This window comes from Dysidea avara, chromosome 5, assembly GCF_963678975.1.
Source record: "Dysidea avara chromosome 5, odDysAvar1.4, whole genome shotgun sequence".
Classification (NCBI taxonomy): Eukaryota; Metazoa; Porifera; class Demospongiae; order Dictyoceratida; family Dysideidae; genus Dysidea; species Dysidea avara.
The window spans coordinates 24,274,862-24,296,688 of NC_089276.1; the positions used below are offsets into that span (position 1 = coordinate 24,274,862).

The 21,827-nt window shown below is 38.1% G+C and overlaps 2 protein-coding genes across 4 annotated transcripts in view; one reads left to right on the forward strand and one right to left on the reverse strand.

Moving 5' to 3' along the window:
* Nucleotides 1–21,827, forward strand: part of LOC136256945 (uncharacterized) — a 53,453-nt gene that overhangs the window by 20,078 nt on the left and 11,548 nt on the right. For 2 of the 3 annotated variants that reach the window (XM_066050018.1, XM_066050016.1), the window contains exons 2-3: nucleotides 2,086–2,177; nucleotides 15,543–15,620. In XM_066050018.1, coding sequence (XP_065906090.1) covers nucleotides 2,086–2,177; nucleotides 15,543–15,620 — 170 coding nt within the window. The remainder of the gene's footprint in view (nucleotides 1–2,085; nucleotides 2,178–15,542; nucleotides 15,621–21,827) is intronic. The other variant, XM_066050017.1, reaches the window with a different exon arrangement.
* On the reverse strand, nucleotides 17,570–18,433 carry LOC136256946 (uncharacterized). The gene is made up of 5 exons (XM_066050019.1): nucleotides 18,401–18,433; nucleotides 18,213–18,336; nucleotides 18,057–18,156; nucleotides 17,937–18,004; nucleotides 17,570–17,881 (listed from the first exon to the last, which is right to left on the reverse strand). The coding sequence occupies exons 1-5, from the start codon at nucleotides 18,427–18,429 to the stop codon at nucleotides 17,807–17,809; spliced, it is 396 nt and encodes a 131-aa protein (XP_065906091.1). The 5' UTR covers nucleotides 18,430–18,433; the 3' UTR covers nucleotides 17,570–17,806.

Here is a 21,827-nt window from a genome sequence, read left to right on the forward strand (position 1 = left end):
TGGCGCTTCCCACTGTGTGTATATTGACAGGAAGAAAGATAATGCAGTTTTCATGCCTGCATAGCTACTCCATGATCCTTCTCCAAAGCACACTATAGCTGTTCACCAGGTAGGGTACGCCACACAGCAAATTTGCTCCTGCCATTTGTGAAATATGAGCAGCCAAAGTTTTGATTTTCTTTTCTTCGTTTATTCTTCTGAAGAGGGAATCCATCATTTATAAAGTAGTACAATAATAAGCGAGCTCTTGGGGAATATTGTAAATAAACGTGTCTACTTATAATTCCACACAAAAACAGTCAAGCTGTGAAAAAAGGTGCAGCCTATGGTAGCAGCCAAGAAATGGCTGCAATGATGTTAACGCTTTATCTGTACCAAAGTAATCAAAATACACAGAACAAGTTTTAAAAGTGTGCAAAAGAATGGCCCCTGTAGACCCCTCAGGTGTAGATACTGGTGTTGCTAGCCAGACTGTCGGCTAATTTCCAAATTTCTTTCCTTTCTCATTTGGTCGGAAGAAAATTGCTGGCCATAGTAATTAATAATGTCCCCTCTGGCTGTAAGCACCTGTTTAATAGTAATAATGTATAATAGAGGTAATCTAGACCAAGGAGTGGGACTAAGCCCATCAGTCATCACTAAGGTTGTAGAGTAATCCTTATCAAAAATGTTATTGTGATTTTGTTACAGGTACCTGAATAAATGTTAGACAACACTAAATTTTTCCCTTAGTCCTTAGACACCACTCTATGTCCTTGTAGTAGCCTTAGCTTTATTGAATCGGTTGACTGAAAAACCTCGTTGACAGACATCGTTCCTTGCCTATGTATGTATTGCGCTATATACAAAAACATTTGCAACCATAATCTCTACAGCAGACTATACAGAAAATGCTGGAGTGTGTACTAGGTCATAATTACTACTGAATTAATGTCACCATGGTAATGTTACAACAAAAATTCAGGTGGTAATGTATAGAACAATTCAAGAGCCATTATATTTTGCTATTGGAGAATTTAACTCCAAAGTGCAAGAATCTGCTAAACTTGTGTCATTCTGTTAAAGTGTACTGATTAATAATACACCTAAACTAAGTGATTAACTGGTCATTTCACAGAGATACATTGTGAAACATGCAAAAATTAGCTGTAATCAGGACACGTGATAGTGTGTTGTGCAACCAAGTATAGCTAGTGCGGACATGCAACAGACGAGTGCGTATTTTACAGGAACCAAGAAAACACTGTTTTCATGCATCCATAGATCGATAGTGCCTGAACAAAAATTAACCAGTGGAAACTCCCTTGGGGTAGGGAACCTCCTACAGTGTATTCCAAATTTGAGTGAAATCCACCCAGGTATCACTGAGATATGCGGCTTCAAAGTTTGTTTTATTTTCTTTATATTTTTCTTCTTAATCTTCTTACGTATTCTTAATTCCTTTTCGTTTTGCGCACTTTAGAAAAATAGTAATACTCATGCATGCTTCAGTCAATCGACGTCAAATTTGGAGGGCATAATGCAGCACATTTACAGTCCAATTTTTGTACAGATCGAATTAGGAACAAGAAAGTTACTGTTGCGTGATTTTGAAAATTGCAAATGCAATTTGTTGTCATGCCTGCAGGGTAATTCGGTTGACAGAATAACTTGAAAATCAGTCTGTACTTGAAGTAACTATCGTAGTGCAACCTTTTGTGGTTTTAAAGTACTGAGGGTAGTAGCTAAGGAGATATATAAAGCAAAAACCAAACATGTGAAACAAACGCGATCAAGATACTCTAATAGAACAGTCACCAAGAAGTGAAAAACGTGTGCAAATAATCCTCCAGGGTTCGAACCAGGGACCTTCACACCTACAGTATCCCTTTACCACTCTGCCACTGCTGTCAGTTGCTCACCTCACTTAATTTCTACCTAATAAATGAAAGTTCTAGTAGAATGATAAAGTTTTGTAGATCTATCCGTGAAATAGTAACTAGTTACTCATTACTTTCATTCTAAATTACTTTCTGTAAGTGTGTTTGTTTCATAGAATTGTTATACAGTGTATGTACATATTTACAAGAGTTTTGGCTAATATAGGAGATGACTATACTGAAGGATCAAGCAATAAGACAGACTTAGTTGGAGACTTAAGTGACAATACTCATTTTAAAGAGAAGATTTTGTTTACTGTAAGTGTGATTTATACAGGTAGTATATATGTTGTCTGCCATAGCAGTCTGTATTTATGGTACCATTCAAATGCAACATTGTCTCGTGACAGAGCAAGCGATTAAAAAACTCAAGGGCATGGCACCCATTTCACATGCGAGTATTCATCCTAAATGAAACAGGATGAATACTCGCATATGAAATGGGTGCCACGCCCTTTAATTAGCGAGTTTTTTAAATTGCTCACATTCTTGCGAGACAAAGTTGCATTTGAGCAGTACCGTACAGTATTGTAGTCCTTATAAATCCGGTGGCTCTCTGAAAAATAGTGTCGTCTATGCTTATGTGTATGCACACTTTAAAATTGAACAGGTAGTGAACATATACATGTAATGTTTTCATTTTAGTGATTAAAAAATCAAAATTCTTTAAGATATGATCTCTTCAATACTTTCTACTCTATAGTGAGGATAATATTGCTGGCACTAAGGGGATAGTCACCTAATGTGCAAATTTAATATCTTCTTTAGCTTATACAAATTGCAGAATGTACATGTATCATGAAGCCACCTAAATTCAAAAGCAAATTTCCAGGTACATATCTTATCCATGCAAAAACGGCCTAGCTGGTGCAGCCTACAAAAACCTGGTGGTGAAGAAAGTTGTGAAATCAAAGGATATAGCCAAGAAATAGCTGCAATAATGTTATGCTAATAAATGCACGCAGCAGCATAATATCATTGCAGCTACATGTATTTCTTAGCCATCACTTTCAATTTCACAACTTTTTAAACCCAAGCTTTTGAAGGCCTCACTCTTTTTTTAAAGCTTGGCTTTGTTTTTGCATGGATTTCACTTCTTTTTGTGTTTTTAATACCCCACAGCAAGTCATAGACTGGCTTTGGGGCTTGTTTACCCAATTTCTTATCTACAGATAGAATGATGATTATGGAAGATAGAAGTTATAATAGTACTGTATCATCATATTGTAGACTTATTTGACTATTTCCCTTAAATACTCTAATAGAGTGCACATTTTTTTCAAGGACTTCTAATAAAACACACATAGAATGTTCTAGATTGTCCATTGGTAGATCTACTGTATGGAATTGTAAACTTTAGTAGATTTAAACTAGAATTTTCATTTATTAATCAGCTGACAGCAGTGGTTCAGTGGTGAAAGATTTGGGTTTGAGAAATGGATTGGAGGTCCTTGCTGGACAAATTGTTTTTCGACATTTTTATATCCTTTCTTAATTCTCAATGACTGTTTTATTAAAATATTTTAACCCCACTATATTATACTGTACCTTAGTTTCTCCTTATAACTCTGTAGCTGTCTGTGCAATTTGCTTTAAACCACAAAAGGTTTGAGCCATGATGGTTACAGTGGTTTTTGTAGTATGTAAGAGCATGAAGAAAAATCTAAGCCCCTCAGAGCAAAGAGAAAAAAAAAAACAGTTATGCTGAATTTGAGATGTCATATCTCATATCTCATGAATGCATAAGGTGACTTTGCTCAAATTTGGTACGTGAGATGCTAAAGGTGAACAGCATTAATTTTGTATTGTAAAAATAATTATGTGTGATACATACGGATATATCGGAATATTGCGATACTCTAGTTGTATCGCGATATCTACATCTAATCAAAAACAGCCAAGCTGTAAAAAAAGGAGTGCGGCCCTTGAAAAGGCTATGGTTAAAAAAGATGTGAAATCCAAGGTGGCGGCCAAGAAATGGCTGTGATGGTAGGTTAATGGTAAAAATTTTAATAACGACAATTCAGGTGAATTTGGTGCCGCTTGGTCAATTGGCACAAAATTCACCTGAATTGTTGTTATTAAAAATTTTACCATTAACCTACCATCACAGCCATTTCTTGGCCGCCACCTTGGATTTCACATCTTTTTTCACCATAGCCTTTTCAAGGGCCGCACTCCTTTTTTTACAGCTTGGCTGTTTTTGATTACATTTCACTTCTTTTTGTATTTGTATACCCCAAAGCCGGCCTATGGCCAGCTTTGGGGCTTTTTAACCTATATATTTTTCTTTACCACTGGAAAAAGAAAAAGATGAAGCAGATTTTATAAATACTTTAACTCATTCTGATTTTATCAGTAAATGTACAAATTATATATATAATGCATATATCAAGAGTTCATAATATAAAAAGAGAGCATATAATTATTACATGTCAATTAATCCCCACAGGATAATTTGCAGCTGATCTCTCTACTGGGTGACTTGAAATGTAGCTGAACTCTCTACAGGGTGATCTGCTTGTATGCATGTAGATGAACTCTTTACAGGATTCTCTCTACAGGGTGACTTGACTCTAGCTGAACTCTCTGCAGGGTTATCTGTTTGTAGTTGAATTCTCTACAGGGTGATTTGTTTGCAGCTGATGAACTCTCTACAAGGTAACTTCTTCTAGCTGATCTGTCTACAGGGTGACTTGTTTCTAGCTGGTCTCTCTACAGGGCGATATATTTGTAGCTGAATTCTCTACAGGGTGATGTGTTTGCAGTTGAACTCTCTACATGGTGGTTGCTTTGTAGCTGAACTCTCTAAAAAGTGACTTCTTCTAGCTGAACTCTCTACAGGGTGATCTTTTCATAGCTGAACTCTCTACAGGATGATTTGTTTGCAGCTTAACTCTCTACATATTGATTTCTTTGTAGCTGAACTCTCTACAGGGTGATTTGTTTGTAGCTGAAATCCCTACAAGGTAACTTCTTCTAGCTGATCTTTCTACAGGGCGATTTGTTTGTAGCTGAGTTCTCTACAGGGTGTTTGTTTGCAGCTGAATTCTCTACGTGGTGGTTTCTTTATAGCTGAACTCTCTACAAGGTGACTTCTTCTAGCTGATCTCTCTACAGGGTGATTTGTTTGTAGATGAACTCTCTACAGGTGATTTGTTTGTAGCTGAACTCTCTACAAGGTGATACTTCTAGGTGATCTCTCTACAGGATGACTTGTTTCTAACTGAACCCTCAACAGGGTGATCTGTTCATAGCTGAACTTTCTACTGGGTGATTTGTTTGCAGCTGAACTCTCTACATGGTGGTTTCTTTGTAGCTGAACTCTCTACAAGGTAATTTCTTCTAGCTGAACTCTCTACAGGGTGACTTGTTTCTAGCTGATCTCTCTGCAGGGTGATCTGTTCATAGCTGAACTCTCTACAGGTGATTTGTTTGCAGCTGAACTCTGGTTTCTTTGTAGCTGAACTCTCTACAAGGTAACTTCTTCTAGCTGATCTTTTTACAGGGCATATTTGTTTGTAGCTGAATTCTCTACAGGGTGATTTGTTTGCAGCTGAACTCTCTACATGGGAGTTTCATTGTAACTGAACTCTCTACAATGTGACTTCTTCTAGCTGAACTCTCTACAGGGTGACTTGTTTCTAGCTGATCTCTCTACAGGGTGACTTGTTTCTAGCTGAACTCTCTACAGGTGATTTGTTTGCAGCTGAACTCTGGTTTCTTTGTAGCTGAACTCTCTACAAGGTAACTTCTTCTAGCTGATCTTTCTACAGGGTGATTTGTTTGCAGCTAAACTCTCTACAAGGTGACTTCTTCTAGCTGAACTCTCTACATGGTGGTTGCTTTGTAGCTGAACTCTCTAAAAGGTGACTTATTCTAGCTGAACTCTCTACAGGGTGATCTTTTCATAGCTGAACTCTCTACAGGATGATTTGTTTGTAGCTGAACTCCCTACAAGGTAACTTCTTCTAGCTGATCTATCTACAGGGAGATTTGTTTGTAGCTGAGTTCTCTACAGGGTGTTTGTTTGCAGCTGAACTCTCTACATGGTAGTTTCTTTGTAGCTGAACTCTCTACAATGTGACTTCTTCTAGCCGAACTCTCTACAGGGTGACTTTTTTCTAGCTGATCTCTCTACAGGGTGACTTGTTTCTAGCTGAACTCTCTACAGGTGATTTGTTTGCAGCTGAACTCTCTACATGGTGGTTTCTTTGTAGCTGAACTCTCTACAAGGTAACTTCTTCTAGCTGATCTTTCTACAGGGTGATTTGTTTGTAGCTGAATTCTCTACAGGGTGATTTATTTGCAGCTGAACTCTCTACAATGTGACTTTTTCTAGCTGAACTCTCTACAGAGTGATTGATTTTTTTGCAGCTGAACTCTCTACATTGTGGTTTCTTTGTAACTGTGTGATTTGCTTGTAGCTGAACTCTCTACAGGGTGATCTGTTCGTAGCTGAACTCCCTACAAAGTAACTTCTTCTAGCTGATCTTTCTACAGGGCGATTTGTTTGTAGCTGAGTTCTCTACAGGGTGATTTGTTTGCAGCTGAACTCTCTACATGGTAGTTTCTTTGTAGCTGAACTCTCTACAATGTGACTTCTTCTAGCTGAACTCTCTACAGGGTGACTTGTTTCTAGCTGATCTCTCTACAGGGTGACTTGTTTCTAGCTGAACTCTCTACAGGGGATTTGTTTGCAGCTGAACTCTCTACAAGGTAACTTCTTCTACCTGATCTTTCTACAGGGTGATTTGTTTGTAGCTGAATTCTCTACAGGGTGACATGTTTCTAGCTGATCTCTGTACAGGGTGACTTGTTCCTGCTGAACTCTCTACAGGTGATTTGTTTGCAGCTGAACTCTCTTACATGGTGGTTTCTTTGTAGCTGAACTCTCTACAAGGTTACTTGATCTCTTTACAACATGACTTGTTTCTACCTGAACTCTCTACAGTGTGATCTGTTCATAGCGGAACTTTCTACTGGGTGATTTGTTTGTAGCTGAACACTTTGCATGATTGTTTCTTTGTAACTGAACTCTCTACAAGGTAACTTCTTCTACAGCTGATCTCTCTACAGGGCAATTTGTTTGAGCTGAACTCTCTACATGATGGTTTCTTTGTAGCTGAACTCTCTATTAGGTACCTTCTTCTGGCTGATCTGACTACAGGGTGACTTGTTTGTAACTGAATTCCCTACAGAATAATTTGCAATGTAATATAATTGAGTAAATTATAAATGCAGCTGAATGCTTTATTAGGGTGACTGTTCTATTAGAGTATCTCGATCTCGCATTTGCTACACGTAGTTGCCTTTCGAATCATAACTCAGTGGTTTGTAATCCAATTCTTCTGTACTACTGCAAGGACTTTCTATGATGATTATTCCAGCTACATACTGATTTTCAGCTCATTGCTCTAAGCGGTTTGCCTGATAGACACGAAAACTAATAGTTTTTTATTCATAAAAATCGATCGCGTAATTTTGACACAGGTTGGGTTTTGTGTCATATCTCCATGGTCTTTATCCCGATTCCTTTCAAACCACAAAAAGGCACTCCTACAATGGTTGCTCCATCTACATAGCAATTTTCAACTGATTCCTCAAAGGAATTTACCCTGTAGGCGTGACAGGCCTTCAACCTTATTTTACGCAAATAATCGGTCTTAACTCCGTGAATGTTCATCGGATTCCTACAAAAGTTGGTACACAGATCCGCCTTAATGAGCCCTTTAAGTGTGCCAAATTTCAGCCCGATCCGAGCACGCATTCGTGTTTTATGGCGGATTTTGCGAAGTGTGCAAAATGAAGAAGTAGAAGAAAAAAACGAAGAAATTAAAACGAAATTTTGTTCGCTCGTATCTCGGAAATGGCTGGAGTGATTTTCTTCAAATTTGGTGTGTAGACTCCCCTTACTGGCCGGCACCTCTCTAGCATATTTGGTTCCAATCGGGTAAGGGATCACAGAGCTACATAGGTGTGAAAATTGCATTTTCTTTCTTCCTGTTAATATACTCACGGGTGGCACGCCGGCTTCTTGGGCTGCATGACACACTACCGTGTGTCTTGATCATGTTTGTGTATCAATATTTTGATTATGCAATCACAGAAATGTGAAGGTCTGGTTTTGTGCAATTTAAAGTGTGGCTTGGTTGTTTACCAGTTTCCTAGACTCTTAAGCTTGTTATGTAACAGTCCAATGGAATAATAGCTGGTATTGATCCATCAAAACTTATCGCCCACGCATTTAATTAACTTTAATGTGGAAGTTCTGTGTTTTTGGCACTATGACAGTGTAGCTGGGTTGCTTACCACTTTCCTGAACTCTTTTAAAGCTTGTTATATAACAGTGCAATAGGGTATAGCTGGTACTTATTGTAGCTATGAAAATTTATAGCAGCCCACACATCTAATTGCACTTTTAGAAAGATGTACCGTATCGTATCGTATCGGTGACTACACAGCTGTTAGATACAGATACGCTCTTTCAGGCGTATCGCACATCACTAAAAATAATTCCATTTGAATAAGAGAGCATGGAGCCATGTGTGTATGAAAAATTGCATTTTTTTTCTTCCTGTCAATATATTCACGGTGTGGAGTGCCGGCTTTCTTGGCCATACAACACACTACCGTGTGTCTTGATACGTAACTTGATAAACCCTGGCTGGACCTGACTGTACATTTAAGCTAAACCACAGCTGGCTATGGTACCTTTTAATGGCCTTGATGTAGGAGAGGTAGACTAACTGCTCAAAGAAATAAATATCGGTATCAGTACCGATATTGTGATATTGATATCGGAAAAAAAGTTGACTTTTAGCAGGTATTTCACTTAAGTACTATAATAGCTCAACCTTTTGTATACTTGACCTTGTAGCACTGTGGGTCAAGGAGGAGTTGAAGATGCTACTGATTTAAAGTAGCCAAGGTTTCGATTCCCAAGTGGAGCTTTTTCCTTTGCTCAAACCTTTTCATTGCACAAGTCTTTTTAAAATCTTTTTACAAAAATGTTTTGGCAACCACCTTTTTAGCAATGTTATTGTAGTTTCCATACTTAAACTTTTATACTGTATTCAGATGCAATCCAACACTAACAAATATCGGTATCGGAATCGGTAATTTTGTAGCTAATATATTGGTTATCGGTATTTTTGGTAAATTGCCATATCGTTGCACCTCTAGAGGTGATTTGTCATCCTTGCCACTCTACACTGTATGATATGTGTTACTTTATGGAGAAAACTAGCTAAGCATGTTACTACATTTTGAATACCGTATAGTGAGTTATTTTCCCGAGGTGCAAATTTTCCCGAATTTCCTGAATGAGCTCATGACTCGGGAAAATTTATTCTGCATGATTGCTTTCAATTAGCTAGCTAGCTAAGAATTGTGGGATTAAGATAATTTTAGCGCGATTGTCAGCTGGCGATTATGTCGAGATCACTTTTAGATTATTTCTCTAAGAAGCGGTGTGAAGCTCATTTGCCGGATCCTAGGAGGTCCATTGAGCAGCAAAATGCTTCCCTCTACAATTGCAGCTACTAACACTGAAGTCATGCATGTCATAAACACGAGTGGCCGTGGTTCTAGCAAGTTCAAATCTACTGGCGAAAAGAGGGGCATTTACAATAAGTAAACTCCAAAATTCAAGGCAAAAGTAGCAAGATATGCTATTGAAAACGGCAATTGTTGAGCTGCTAGAAAATTCAGCACTACAGATAAAGTTATTGATGAGAGTTCTGTGCAAGGGTGGGTTACAACATACAATAGGGAGATGGAAAGTAAACAAAAAGCTGGTGAGGAAGTTTGTGCAATACCTGTGCTACCTGTAGCAAAACATGGTCGACCATTACTTCTGGGGGATACACTTGACAGTGAGGTAAAATCTTACATTAGAAGTGTTCACGAAGGAGGTGGGCTAGTTACAACAGAGATAACAATGGCAGCTGCAAGAGCAATTGTTAGAAAGTACAACCCAGGATTAATAGCTGATGAGTTTACGGGTGAGGATGGCCCTATAAGAATAACATCAGATTGGGCAAAATCATTATTGTATCATATGAAATTTGGGGTAGTACAACTACAAAATATTTGGTCGATGATTTTGATGCTATCAAAGGCCAATTCTTAGCTGATATTGTCATGGTTAAAGAGCTACAAGGAATCCCGGATGATTTAATTTTGAACTGGGACCACACGGGAATTAACATTGTTCCTGGTTCTGCATGGACCATGGATCAAAAGGGTCAGCAACATGTTGAGCTTTTAGCCTTGGATGACAAATGACAGATTACTGCTGTTGTTTGTGGATCTCTTACTGGAAATCTGCTACCTTTCCAACTAATATATCAGGGGAAAACATCGGCCTGTTTACCTAAAGTCACGTTGCCCCAGGGTTGGCATATCACCTGCACTGACAACCATTGGTTCAATGAACAGAAAACACTTGAGTATATAGAATTGGTTTTGCTACCGTATGTAAAAAATACAAGGAGAGTTAGGTCTGCCAGAAAGTTTTCCTGCAATGGTTCTGTTTGATGCCTTTAAGGGTCAAACTACGGATTCTACTTACCAATTATTAGAGCAGAACAATATTTCTGTTGTAAATATTCCTGCTAACTGCACTAATAAATTGCAGCCAATGGGCCTCAGTATTAACAAGAGCCTTAAAGAGGTACTGAAGAAGCAGTTTGGGGATTGGTGCTCGCAGATGGTATTTAAGGATTTAGAAGAATCCAGGCGAGTACCTGTTGACCTGCGCCTTTCAGTAATGAAACCCTTGAATGCTACATGGCTTAAAGAAGCACACAAGTATTTAAAGAGTAATCCTAGTATCATTAAAAATAGTTTCAAAGCTTCTGGAATCACCGATGTGTTAAAGAAACTATCTGTTTAATTCACTATTGTACCTTACATAGCTGTGTATGTGTATCAAATTGTCTAACAGGTACAGCTGTACATACATACATACAACGTTGACAACATTAAGTATTATAATTTTTTGACTCAAAACAATATCTTAATCATGTTAGTTATATACAGAGCTATAGCTTAACAGTCAAGTTCCAGATAGTCACTTCTTTGAACTCTGAGTAGGAAAAGTTGTCATTTTACCCTTTTCAAAGCAGTTTATTAGATGTGATCTCATCTGGTACTGACGATATTTTACCTTTGCTGGATCACACTTCTTAGCCAGCTGAACAACAATGACAATTGCAAATAGGCCACAATCATCACCTCCACATTGTTTTTGAACTTCACTCATCCACATCTTGATTGACTCATCTTTAAACAAAAATTTAATGGATTTTAGAGTGTACTCATCAACAGAATCGTACAATGAATCATATACATTCACTTGTCCCTTTTCTGAGAGCAAGGTATTGGCAACAATCCAATGGTTACCATGGGAATGGATAATTTGTATTTCATTCTGTGAAGGCTGTCAAGAAGTTTGGGATAGGGTACACTGTAACCCCTCTAGGAAAAACTGGGATTTGATCATGGCTTGTGCATAGTTTATATGTTGATCATTTAACCTGCTACCACCATCAATTTCTTCCCTATCTAATTTAAAAAGACCAGATTTGCCTAGTTTCACCCATTGTACTTCACGTGAATTCTTACGCATTATCTCTGAACTAGGTACCCTTCTTCATGCTAGTTTTCTTACCATAAAATATAGACGTTGCCAAAGCTTTAGATTTAGACATACCGCAAGATGTCGATTGTCTACATCCAGTGTGATTACAGATTCTCCCTCAGAGTCTCCCTTGGATTCAGGTGATCTTAGCACTTCTTGTACTAACCCTAGAGGTGATATTGTGGTATTTGGCCATGGAGAAGACATACGTTGCACTGAGCTTTGGGGTTGGTCTGAAGTACATATACTCCTTGTAATTGTGTTGGCATCATCTAAAGCATTATCACCAGATTTGTTGCTGCTATACACTGTAAGTTTCTGGGTTCTCAGCAGTATCTTCACTACCTAAAGCAGCTGCTTGTTTTATGCTGTTCATCTCTGGGTCTTCAATCTCAGTCTTGATTGGAGTAGCATTATATTCAGTAATTAAATAATTGTCACCGTATTGGTCACTGCTGTACTGGCTGTAGGTTTCCGCACTTTCATTCTTGACCAGAATAACATCTTCACTGATAACACCTTTTATTATCTCTGCAATCTCTTTCTCGGAATATCCATCCACAATTTTGATTTTGTGTTGAACTAGGCTTCTGATCTTTTCAATGTCAAACTCTTCTCCATGAAATATAAGGTGACAAGGCACTTCCACACCGCCTTTTGGTGAATCACGCACATATCTCCTATGCCCTGTAATCTTGCACGTAATAGAGCACCAACTGTTTCCAAGAAAAGTGTGGCACATTGCAGAAATACGCCGAGAAATGTGGCCTACAATGATGGATCCCTTGTATACAGCCACAGCAAATGGATCATGAATATTGTGTTGTTCTTGTTTACAAACAAGCAACTCGCCTATTACCGGCGTCCCGACGCTCTTGTACACATGGTGACCTTGACTTGAACAGCAGATTCTATACTGACGGCACCTCGGACGGCACTCATTCCGCATTGACAGGTGCAAAAGTAACTCACGTGAGATTTTTACTGTAGTGTGGTGGTCGTGAATTTCTGAATCGGGAAAATTTCTGCTCAAGCTAAAGGTTCTTCAATCGGAAAAATTTGCACCTCGGGAAAATAACCCGCTATACGGTACAGATCATGCACTCTTTTTGACAACATGAGGGGACCACTCTACAGCAAAACTTACTCATCTAGATGTTAAGTAAACTTTCTAAACAGTCTTTAAATGATGCACAACTTTTTTAACGCTTGTAAAATTGCTTGATTGACCATGATATCCATAGGACTTGCCCATTCATGTTAACAAATGTAGTTACAACATTACTTGCTGCTGACCCATAATTGACATTTTCAAGGATATCTAAATGATAAATCCCTTGGGTGATTAGTCACCCGCTGCAGGCTATTAGCCTACTGTATATTAGCCATGTCAGTTGTACATATCATGTACCCTTGAGATTTGCCTGATATGTACCAACTTGAATGTTTTCTACAAGTTTATTTCTAATGACAAATGATCACGATGACTTCAGGCATAATGGCAGATCCAGCACAGGACATTTGGGGCAAATCCATCCTTTCTGGAGGAGCCATTCTTCTTTTGATTAATAATCTAAAATTGATTGTGATTGTGTACTTTTGTCATTTAGCTATGTTGATAAAGGTGTACTCCTATATGTACTTCCAGTGATCCAATATACAAGTAGAAGTGATATTATACAGTGGTCACATTTAGTTTGTTCTGAAACTATTTAGCTATAATAGGAAATCATGTCTGGAGCTTGATGAAGCAGACTAACTTAAAGGGTGCGGCCCCTATAGACACTGTAGCCCTGGTAACTTATAGATGCTTAAAATTTGCTAGAATTGATGTTTTAGCTGTAAAAGCCCAACTTAGCCTGTCTGTGCCCCTCCCCCTGGATCCTCCGCTAAGGCAAGTACTGTACCACTATTATTTACTACAGATGGTTAACTTTTGCTTGGGTCCCAAGACATGCCTTTTTATGCACTGCAGGATGCATGATGGACCTTAGCACTCTGTGTTTCTCCTTTGTTGTTCTCTTCTAGTGAAGTGTTGAGCTCAGGAAGCATATCAATGGATTCATCCACTATGTAACAGACAAAACACAGCTGAAACCAAAGGGAAATATCACTGTTTTGTTTGCCAATAACTAATATTTGGGATGCACATTTATTCACACAATATCTATACAGTAGCCTAATATCTCAAGTGTCATTCTTTACTGTTGGTGCAGTATATATAGTGCAGTACATAAGCCCTTAAAATTGACATAATCGTTCACTTTTTGATAAAAGCATCAATTTTTTTACAGGGTATATGGAGCATGCACTAAGTGTTTTAAGAAGGGGAGGCACATAAAAAGTCCTCAGGAACACCCCTTTTTGCACCCTGACAAGAAAACCATTTGTTACTATTAAAAATCAATCATGTTTCTATCAAGTTAACTGCTGGGCCTAGTATCATAGTAGTACAAAGCATACAGCTGGAACATAATAGCCTATTAGTAATCTATAAAAAAAAACAAATAGTTTTCTCACCTAGGCAGTAAACAAAATCGCTAAAATTTCCATTTGCAGGGATTCTGTTAAAGTTTTGGACCTTCAATGCCGATGATTGTGTAGTACTATGTACAAGGATCATCCTGATGTGTATCATTTCTTTATTAAAGGGGTATAACAAAAGTTATTTAATGCTAAAGTCACAGGTGGATATCTCAACAGAAAACCATGAACTACAGCAGTTCAATTATCAAGCACAGAGCTTGAACAAAAGGTCCCTTGTCCTTATACTGGGCACCATATGAAAGGTAATTAAATTTCGAGTTTAATGAAGGCAGTTGCAAGTTGTTTCAACATCTTGTTCTCAAGTTACAGTGCTTTCAATTCAGTGTAACATAGCATAAGCAAGAAAAGCACACAGATGAATATTAAGGTATTTCTTAGTGCTGTGATAATGCTCAAAATAAGCATAAAGGAGCTGGGTTCCAATGAAGTGAGATTTTGAGCACTAAGAAGTACCTTATGACACATCTTTGTGCTTTTCTTGCTTATACTATATAACACTGAATTAAAAGCGCTGTAACTTGAGAACAAGATGTTGAAACAACTTGCAACAGCCTTCATTAAACTAGAAATTTAATTACCTTTCATATGGTGCCCAGTATAAGGACAAGGGACTTTTTGTTCAAGCTCTGTGCTTGATAATTGAACTGCTGTAGTTCATGGCTTTCTGTTGAGATATTCACCTGTGACTTTAGCATTAAATAACTTTTGTTATACCCCTTTAATAAAGAAACGATACACATCAGGATGATCCTTGTACATAGTACTACACAGTCATCAGCATTGAAGGTCCAAAACTTTAACAGAATCCCTGCAAATGGAAATTTTAGTGATTTTGTTTACTGCCTAGGTGAGAAAACTATTTGTTTTTTTTATAGATTACTAATAGGCTATTATGTTCCAGCTGTATACTTTGTACTACTATGATACTAGGCCCAGCAGTTAACTTGATAGAAACATGATTGATTTTAATAGTAACAAATAGTTTTCTTGTCAGGGTGCAAAAAGGGGTGTTCCTGAGGACTTTTTACGTGCCTCCCCTTCTTAAAACACTTAGTGTACGCTCCATATACTCTGTAAAAAAATGGTGCTTTTATCAAAAGTGAACGAATATTTGGCTTAGGCGCTGGACTAATATACGATACCAACAAGTGTAGGAACACAGGAAATTTATAACCTAGTGATAGAGATCATTACAATAAATGGTACTGAAACTGTGCAAATCATCACCTGAAGCAAAAATTTATGCAATCGATACTTACACCATACTACTGTAGTTTATTGTATGGTACTATCACGTTGTCATAAAGGAAATGTTGATCTGGTTACTAGTTAATAATTTGCAAAACCTTCATGATCCTTACTATCAAGTATATTATATTTCTTCTAGCAGGTCACTTGCTCAATGACTAACCAACATTCTGTCAATTCAGGTTTTTTCTGTGGACACAATTTTGAGTCCTGCTCTGGTCATATTGGTTCCTCAATGCTTCATTGTATTGCATACAATTGTAAGTTGACATTAGTGCTAGTATGTTGTTTGTGTCTGTTATAATTGATCTCTACCGCAAGTAAAGTACAGTACAGTACTGTATTTCATCACTAGATACTCCACAAGTACAACTATGGTCTCATTACAACCTTTTCAAAGATAAATAGATTGAGGGGGCACGCTACTAATTCCTTAAGGGGGCTTCACAAGCAAAATTTTGATCTGTGCTTGCTTTTCATTCCTTTTTGTATCAGATGTGTTTGTGGTACTTAACAATCACCATCTCCAGTTAGAAGTACTGACTTAAGACTCAGTTTAGTATTTTAGACCTAAGGAAAGGGAATTCTACAAATTTTGGATCTAGTCTCACAGTTTTGGTTCTATGCTTCTTAAACATTGTCATCTGCTGCCTAAGTATATTTGTAACAAAAGTATGGAAGTAATTTTTTGAAGTACTTGATCAAATGAGCCATTGAACTCTCTAAAAATTGGGAGCCTGTATTCTGCGGAATAGCAGAATAACGGAATAAGCGAAAATCACATTCTAAATATTTTGTTATTGTTTATAGCCTCTATAACGTTTTAATATACATACCTCACCTCGTAGAGAACACAATCACGATGGCACCAATCCTCGGGGCGATCTTTAAATAGGGTATGTACAAAGATATTCACTCTAGAACAATCTAACTAAGCTAAACTACTGTTACATAATACACTTCACTACATAATCGCTAGAAAACTAGAAGTTCTTTGTGCTATACTTGCTCATACCAGCTGTCACACACGAGCAGCTAGCTAGCTAACTGGCCAAATAGTTTAGGACAAAATAATCCACCCCCTAGGTAGCTACCCTGCATGCATGGAATAATCTGACCTTTCTTATAACTCTGTTACCATTTCCCAAAGTGTTTCGAATAAATTCGGAGGATAATACTGCTTTCAGCTCCCAACATCAGAGCTCCAACCTCGTCTCTAATACTTCGTATATAACTCTAATAAATTCAGGCAGTTACTCGTGTGTGACAGCTGGTATGAGTACGTATACAGGTGTAGCACAAAGAACTTCTAGTTTTCTAGCGATTGTGTAGTGAAGTGTATTTGATGGTAGTTTAGCTTAGTTAGATTGTTCTAAAGTGAATATCTTTGTACATATCCTATTTAAAGATCACCCCGACGATCGGTGCCATCGTGATTGTGTTCTGTCATGCCACAACCGGTCCCCCCGGACCTGTTATGGTTGCTGCGGGTGGTCCCCCCGGACCATCTATGGTGCTTTAGTTGGTCCGGCCGGACCATCCACGGCGCCATAGTTGGTCCCCCCTTGCCACAGTTGGTCCCCCATGCTAACAATAATAGCCGGACCATTTGCAGCAACTATTTGGTCCGACCTATGGCCCAAGCTATGGCCAACATTCTTGCCACGACTGCCCCGTCAAATGCATCTTATCTCAGTATTCCCAGCTAGCTAACTTTTTGTAGAAAACAGCATCATCCATGAGTCGCCATTTTTGGCTTATTTCAAGGGGAGACCAACTATGGCGCCATGGATGGTCCAGCTGGACCAACTAAAGCGCCATAGATGGTCTGGGAGGACCACCTATGGCAGCTATAACAGGTCCGGGGGGACCGATTATAGGGGTCTGGTTGTGGTATAACACTCCTCTCCCTCCCACCCATCCCCCAGCTCAGTCACTCAGTGGCATAGTGACTCCCTCTTCCCTTGCCACAACTAGCTATGCCCTTCGTGTTGCTATTGATAGCTAGTATATATAGCAATAACCAGATCATCCAAGGTGCCATTGTTGTCCCGGCCTTTGTCACAACTATGCCCTTCATTAGTGGTAATGGCAGGTCCATACAGAGTTGGTCCCCCTTGCCACAATAGCAAACAACCTTTGATTAGTTTATCTAAGGATGCATGTATTCTCCTGGTATCTGCCGGCAACTTGTTACTGTATTCCCAGGTTAATTAATGAAAAGAACATAATTGGCCACATTAAAACTTTTGAGTTTCCTAATAGCTAACTACTGAAATATAATTATTACAAATATACAGTACTATTCTCCTTAATGTTTATTTGAGTATACTGTATTATTGCAGAATATCTAGCTACAATGCCATCATACAGAACAAAGGTTATAAAAATTCATAAGTACATTGTTTAGTGCAACAGGCCCCACAAAACTTTTTACATGCTGCTTCTATGACTTCCTTCCTTTACGACTCTTATTAACGCAAGTCAGGTGAAACCACCAATCACAGTAGTCACATCTTATCTATAAATCCGCAATCAGTGATCAGTTATGTATAAGAAGACTATAGCTATCTTACCCAATTGTTTTCTTCATCTTCAGTTGAATCACACATTCCGCAAGCCCGACAATAATTTAGTAGTGGTTCTACGAAAGATGCTCATACTATACAAGTAAATAAGCAAAACAATGCATATACCTGAAGCATCTAGCAATGTAATAGCCATACTCTTTCTTGTGTCATTTATGTTACTTATTGTGTTGGGAAGGGGATTCTGTGATATGATGCATTCTGCGAACTTCATAAGAGTAGCTACAGTATATAATAAACTTAATGTACTGGAAGATTTATTACCTTCATGACATACACTCCACATGAAACAGTGTCTTTCTGCACACAGTGGGGCTTTGTGATTACTCTCCATTTTCCATCTGCTTTTCTCCACTTACCCTCCATGTATTGCATATTGCCAAAATTCCTTTAGAGCATTGCATGTAATAAACTTTCCAAGTAATAGGATGGTATATTCACACAATACCTACCTCCAATGTTTCTCCAGCTGGTACATCATCACGTTTTTTCCCCCTTCGGATCAACATAAGTAATGCTGAACCTCTTTACATCAACACACTGTTGGCAGACAAAGCAAGAGAAATGCTACAGTTTAATTGCACAGCAAGTTGGTATATAACATACCAGTAGTACCCAATGATTTCCTCCTTGGAGGAATACACCAATTCCGTAGTCATAACATTGGATGTTCAGCTTTAAAACACATAAAATGCTATAGAATGGCAAAAATGTACTTGCTTACCTTGATCGGTTTCTTGTCATCATTAAAAAACTTTCCTCTACATATCTTATTCATTACAGAGTTGTCTATAACCATGACTTTTCCTTTCTGTATACAAGGACATTAATTTTATTCTTCTTCTGTAATCTGTTTTTCAACTTATCATACCATTAGCATTCACCAATAAGTGGAGGTAAGCAGTGATAACCTACAGTATTTAGAAATATATAAAAACACAACACAGGTGAAAATAAACTTTATTTCAGTTCGTTACACTTACTTCATCTGAAACCCATTCATTTTTTCTTGCTAGTGTTAAGAAAGATATATCATACAATTTGTATGCAGCAATCTTTGCTTCCAAAAGAAACTTATGCCTGCCTTGGAAGATTTTTGATAGACGTTCTACAGAAAATTGTACAGTAACAGCAAGTGATGATACAAGCCAATATGTCATGTACTTACCACTGCTGGTCTTTTTTCTGCTGTTGACTTTCATCTTGAAGTTCCGTTGCATTCTTTAAGGTATTATCACACAGTGACCTGACCTAAATTTACTCCATGTATATTATACATACCTTTCTATTTGCAGTAATATCTTCCTGTTCAGTAGGCATGGGCTTGGAGCTTTCATAATCAATTTCTTCACTTCTTTGTGTATTCTGTGTTTATGGTGGATGCTTAAGAAATGGTTCATTGTGGATAGCATACCTTGTTGTCATGTTCAGTGCCATTTGCAATTTTTGATTGCTTACAAAGATTTCCATTTAAATGCTGAAAAATTTAGTATAGGAAACAAAGATATGTACCTGACAGGACCTTACTGAATATTGAGTGATCAACTTGCGCTTCTTGCCCTTGGCATTTGTTTGTCGTTCATCTTTAAAGTCAAAACTCAACACTTTCTTGCACTTGGAAATTCCTTGGGGTAAGGATAGTACTTCGTCAATCAGGTTTTTCCCTGGGAGCATGAATTTAGGCCATGAAATTTATATTTTGTATGCATATACATATGTATGGATGTATGCATGTGTTGCTAAGTAAGTGCATGCATACACAGAACTCAAACCTCTATTAGCAGAAACTATCAGTGAAGCAAGGGAGTTCTTTGCCTGTTGTGCTATTGGTGATAGGATGCCGGTACAGCCTTTTGGAACAAATTCAGCAAAATAACCACCAGCATGTTTTGGTGAGCTGTAATCAAAGCCAGGACCACCCTTTGGCAAAAAAAATATGGTCATTTCATTACAGTATTGTAATGATGACTAACCTCCAATTCAATCACTGAAAAACTTAATGCACTTTCTTCCTCAACAACATTATGATTGGTAACTTGCAATTGGTTACTAGTAACTGTACAAATGTAATATTGCTGTGATTAATGTATAGAGTAAACATATAGGTTCACTGCAAAGCTACATGTATAGTGCATTCATATATGGCTTGTATATATATATATATATATGCATGAATTTTACCTTTTGTAGTATCAGTTGCATGCTTATCTTCTGCAGTTGGTGAATCACTGCTATCATTCTTGGCTGTGAGATTTGGATAAAATTGTTCTTCTATGTCTAGTGAACTGCACTCAGTCTTAGTAGAATCTGGACAATTTCCTGCAGTTTTTCCAATCTTGGGGTCCTCACTGGTATTCTGTAATGATGCCTCACTGGTATTCTGTGATGAATGCATTATTTCACCAAATTGTGGTGGTTTCATATTCGGCATCTATAAAATGAAGCTTGTAGTCTTGTATGCACATCAATTTGTAGCTAAATTATTTTACATACCTTTGTAGAAGGAACATATGGCTTCAAATGCACACCATGAATTTTCTCCACTTTTTCTGTACAATCAACATTCTGAATTTGATACAAGCCTCTTCCCATAGACTTCATCACTTTAAAAGGTCCGAGCCATTTGAAATCCATTTTCCACCTGCCTGCTTCTTTCGCTTCATATCCCTCTTCAAAACCAGAGTACCACATGTAAACAAATCTGGATTGTGGCGTTTCCTGTCATACGCTTTCTTTTGTCTTGCCTGGGCATCAATGATGTTTGCTTTCACTTTTTCCAACCTTTCATTGTGAAATAGGAAATGTCTATCAATTAGATGATCTGTGTTGTCATGGTCAGAAGTTAGGTTTTGTTCCAAACCTGCCTTTGTGGGGGAAGAAACTTCCACTGGAAGCACTGCTTGCCGTCCAAACATGACAGTAAACGGTGCATACTTAGATGATTCATGCTTGGATGTGTTGTAGGCATACACACACATAAACAGGTAATCTTCCCATTTCTCCTTTTTCTCTTCAACAAATTTGACAATCATTGGTTGCAAAGTCTGATTAAAACGTTCATCTAAGCCATTAGCCTGAATATACGTAAAATGTAGTTAATGCATACAACCTATATACAGAGGCGGCGGAGACACCTATATTTAGGGGTGGTTGGGGGTCTAGCTTGATGATGCCATGGTCTAGTTGTAAATCAAAGACCAAAAAAAATAAAAGGTCGTTACCTGCTGGCCCTCTACCAACTAGACTATATCTCCTTATTTATAACTACATACGTAGCTTGCTACACTGCTCCTCAAAGAATACTGTGACTGCTCTATTAGAGTATCTCGAATAATGCTACTAAATAATTTTAGGGGGGCTAAGCCCCTCCATAATTTTTTCACAGGGGCTGCAGCCCCCCTTGCCCCCCCCCCCCACCCCCCCTTCTCCGCTGCCCCTGCCTATATATATACTGTACTGCTTTACTTGTGGATGATAAGGACTTGTCAATCGATGATCAACATTTAGAAGTTTCATCAGCTCTTTGTCCAGGTTGTTGTTAAATTCGCTGCCCTGGTCACTGGTAACTACTTTAGGAATTCCAAATTGCATAAATAGCTGCAATCAGATAAAATGCAAGCATATACATAGTCATGCATAATAGCTGAAACAATGCAGTATAACTATGCATGCATCTACGGTTACCTTGAAAAGAGCATCACAAACAGTCACAGCTTCCTTATCTTTGCAAGCAAAAGTTTGTGTAAATTTACTAAAGTAATCAGATACGGTTAAGATATATCAATTGCCTTGTCTTGATTTGTATTTCAGGGGACCAACAAAATCAATACCAATGCGATGCCAGGTGGAGACTACAGGCACAGGATGAAGCTCAGGTAC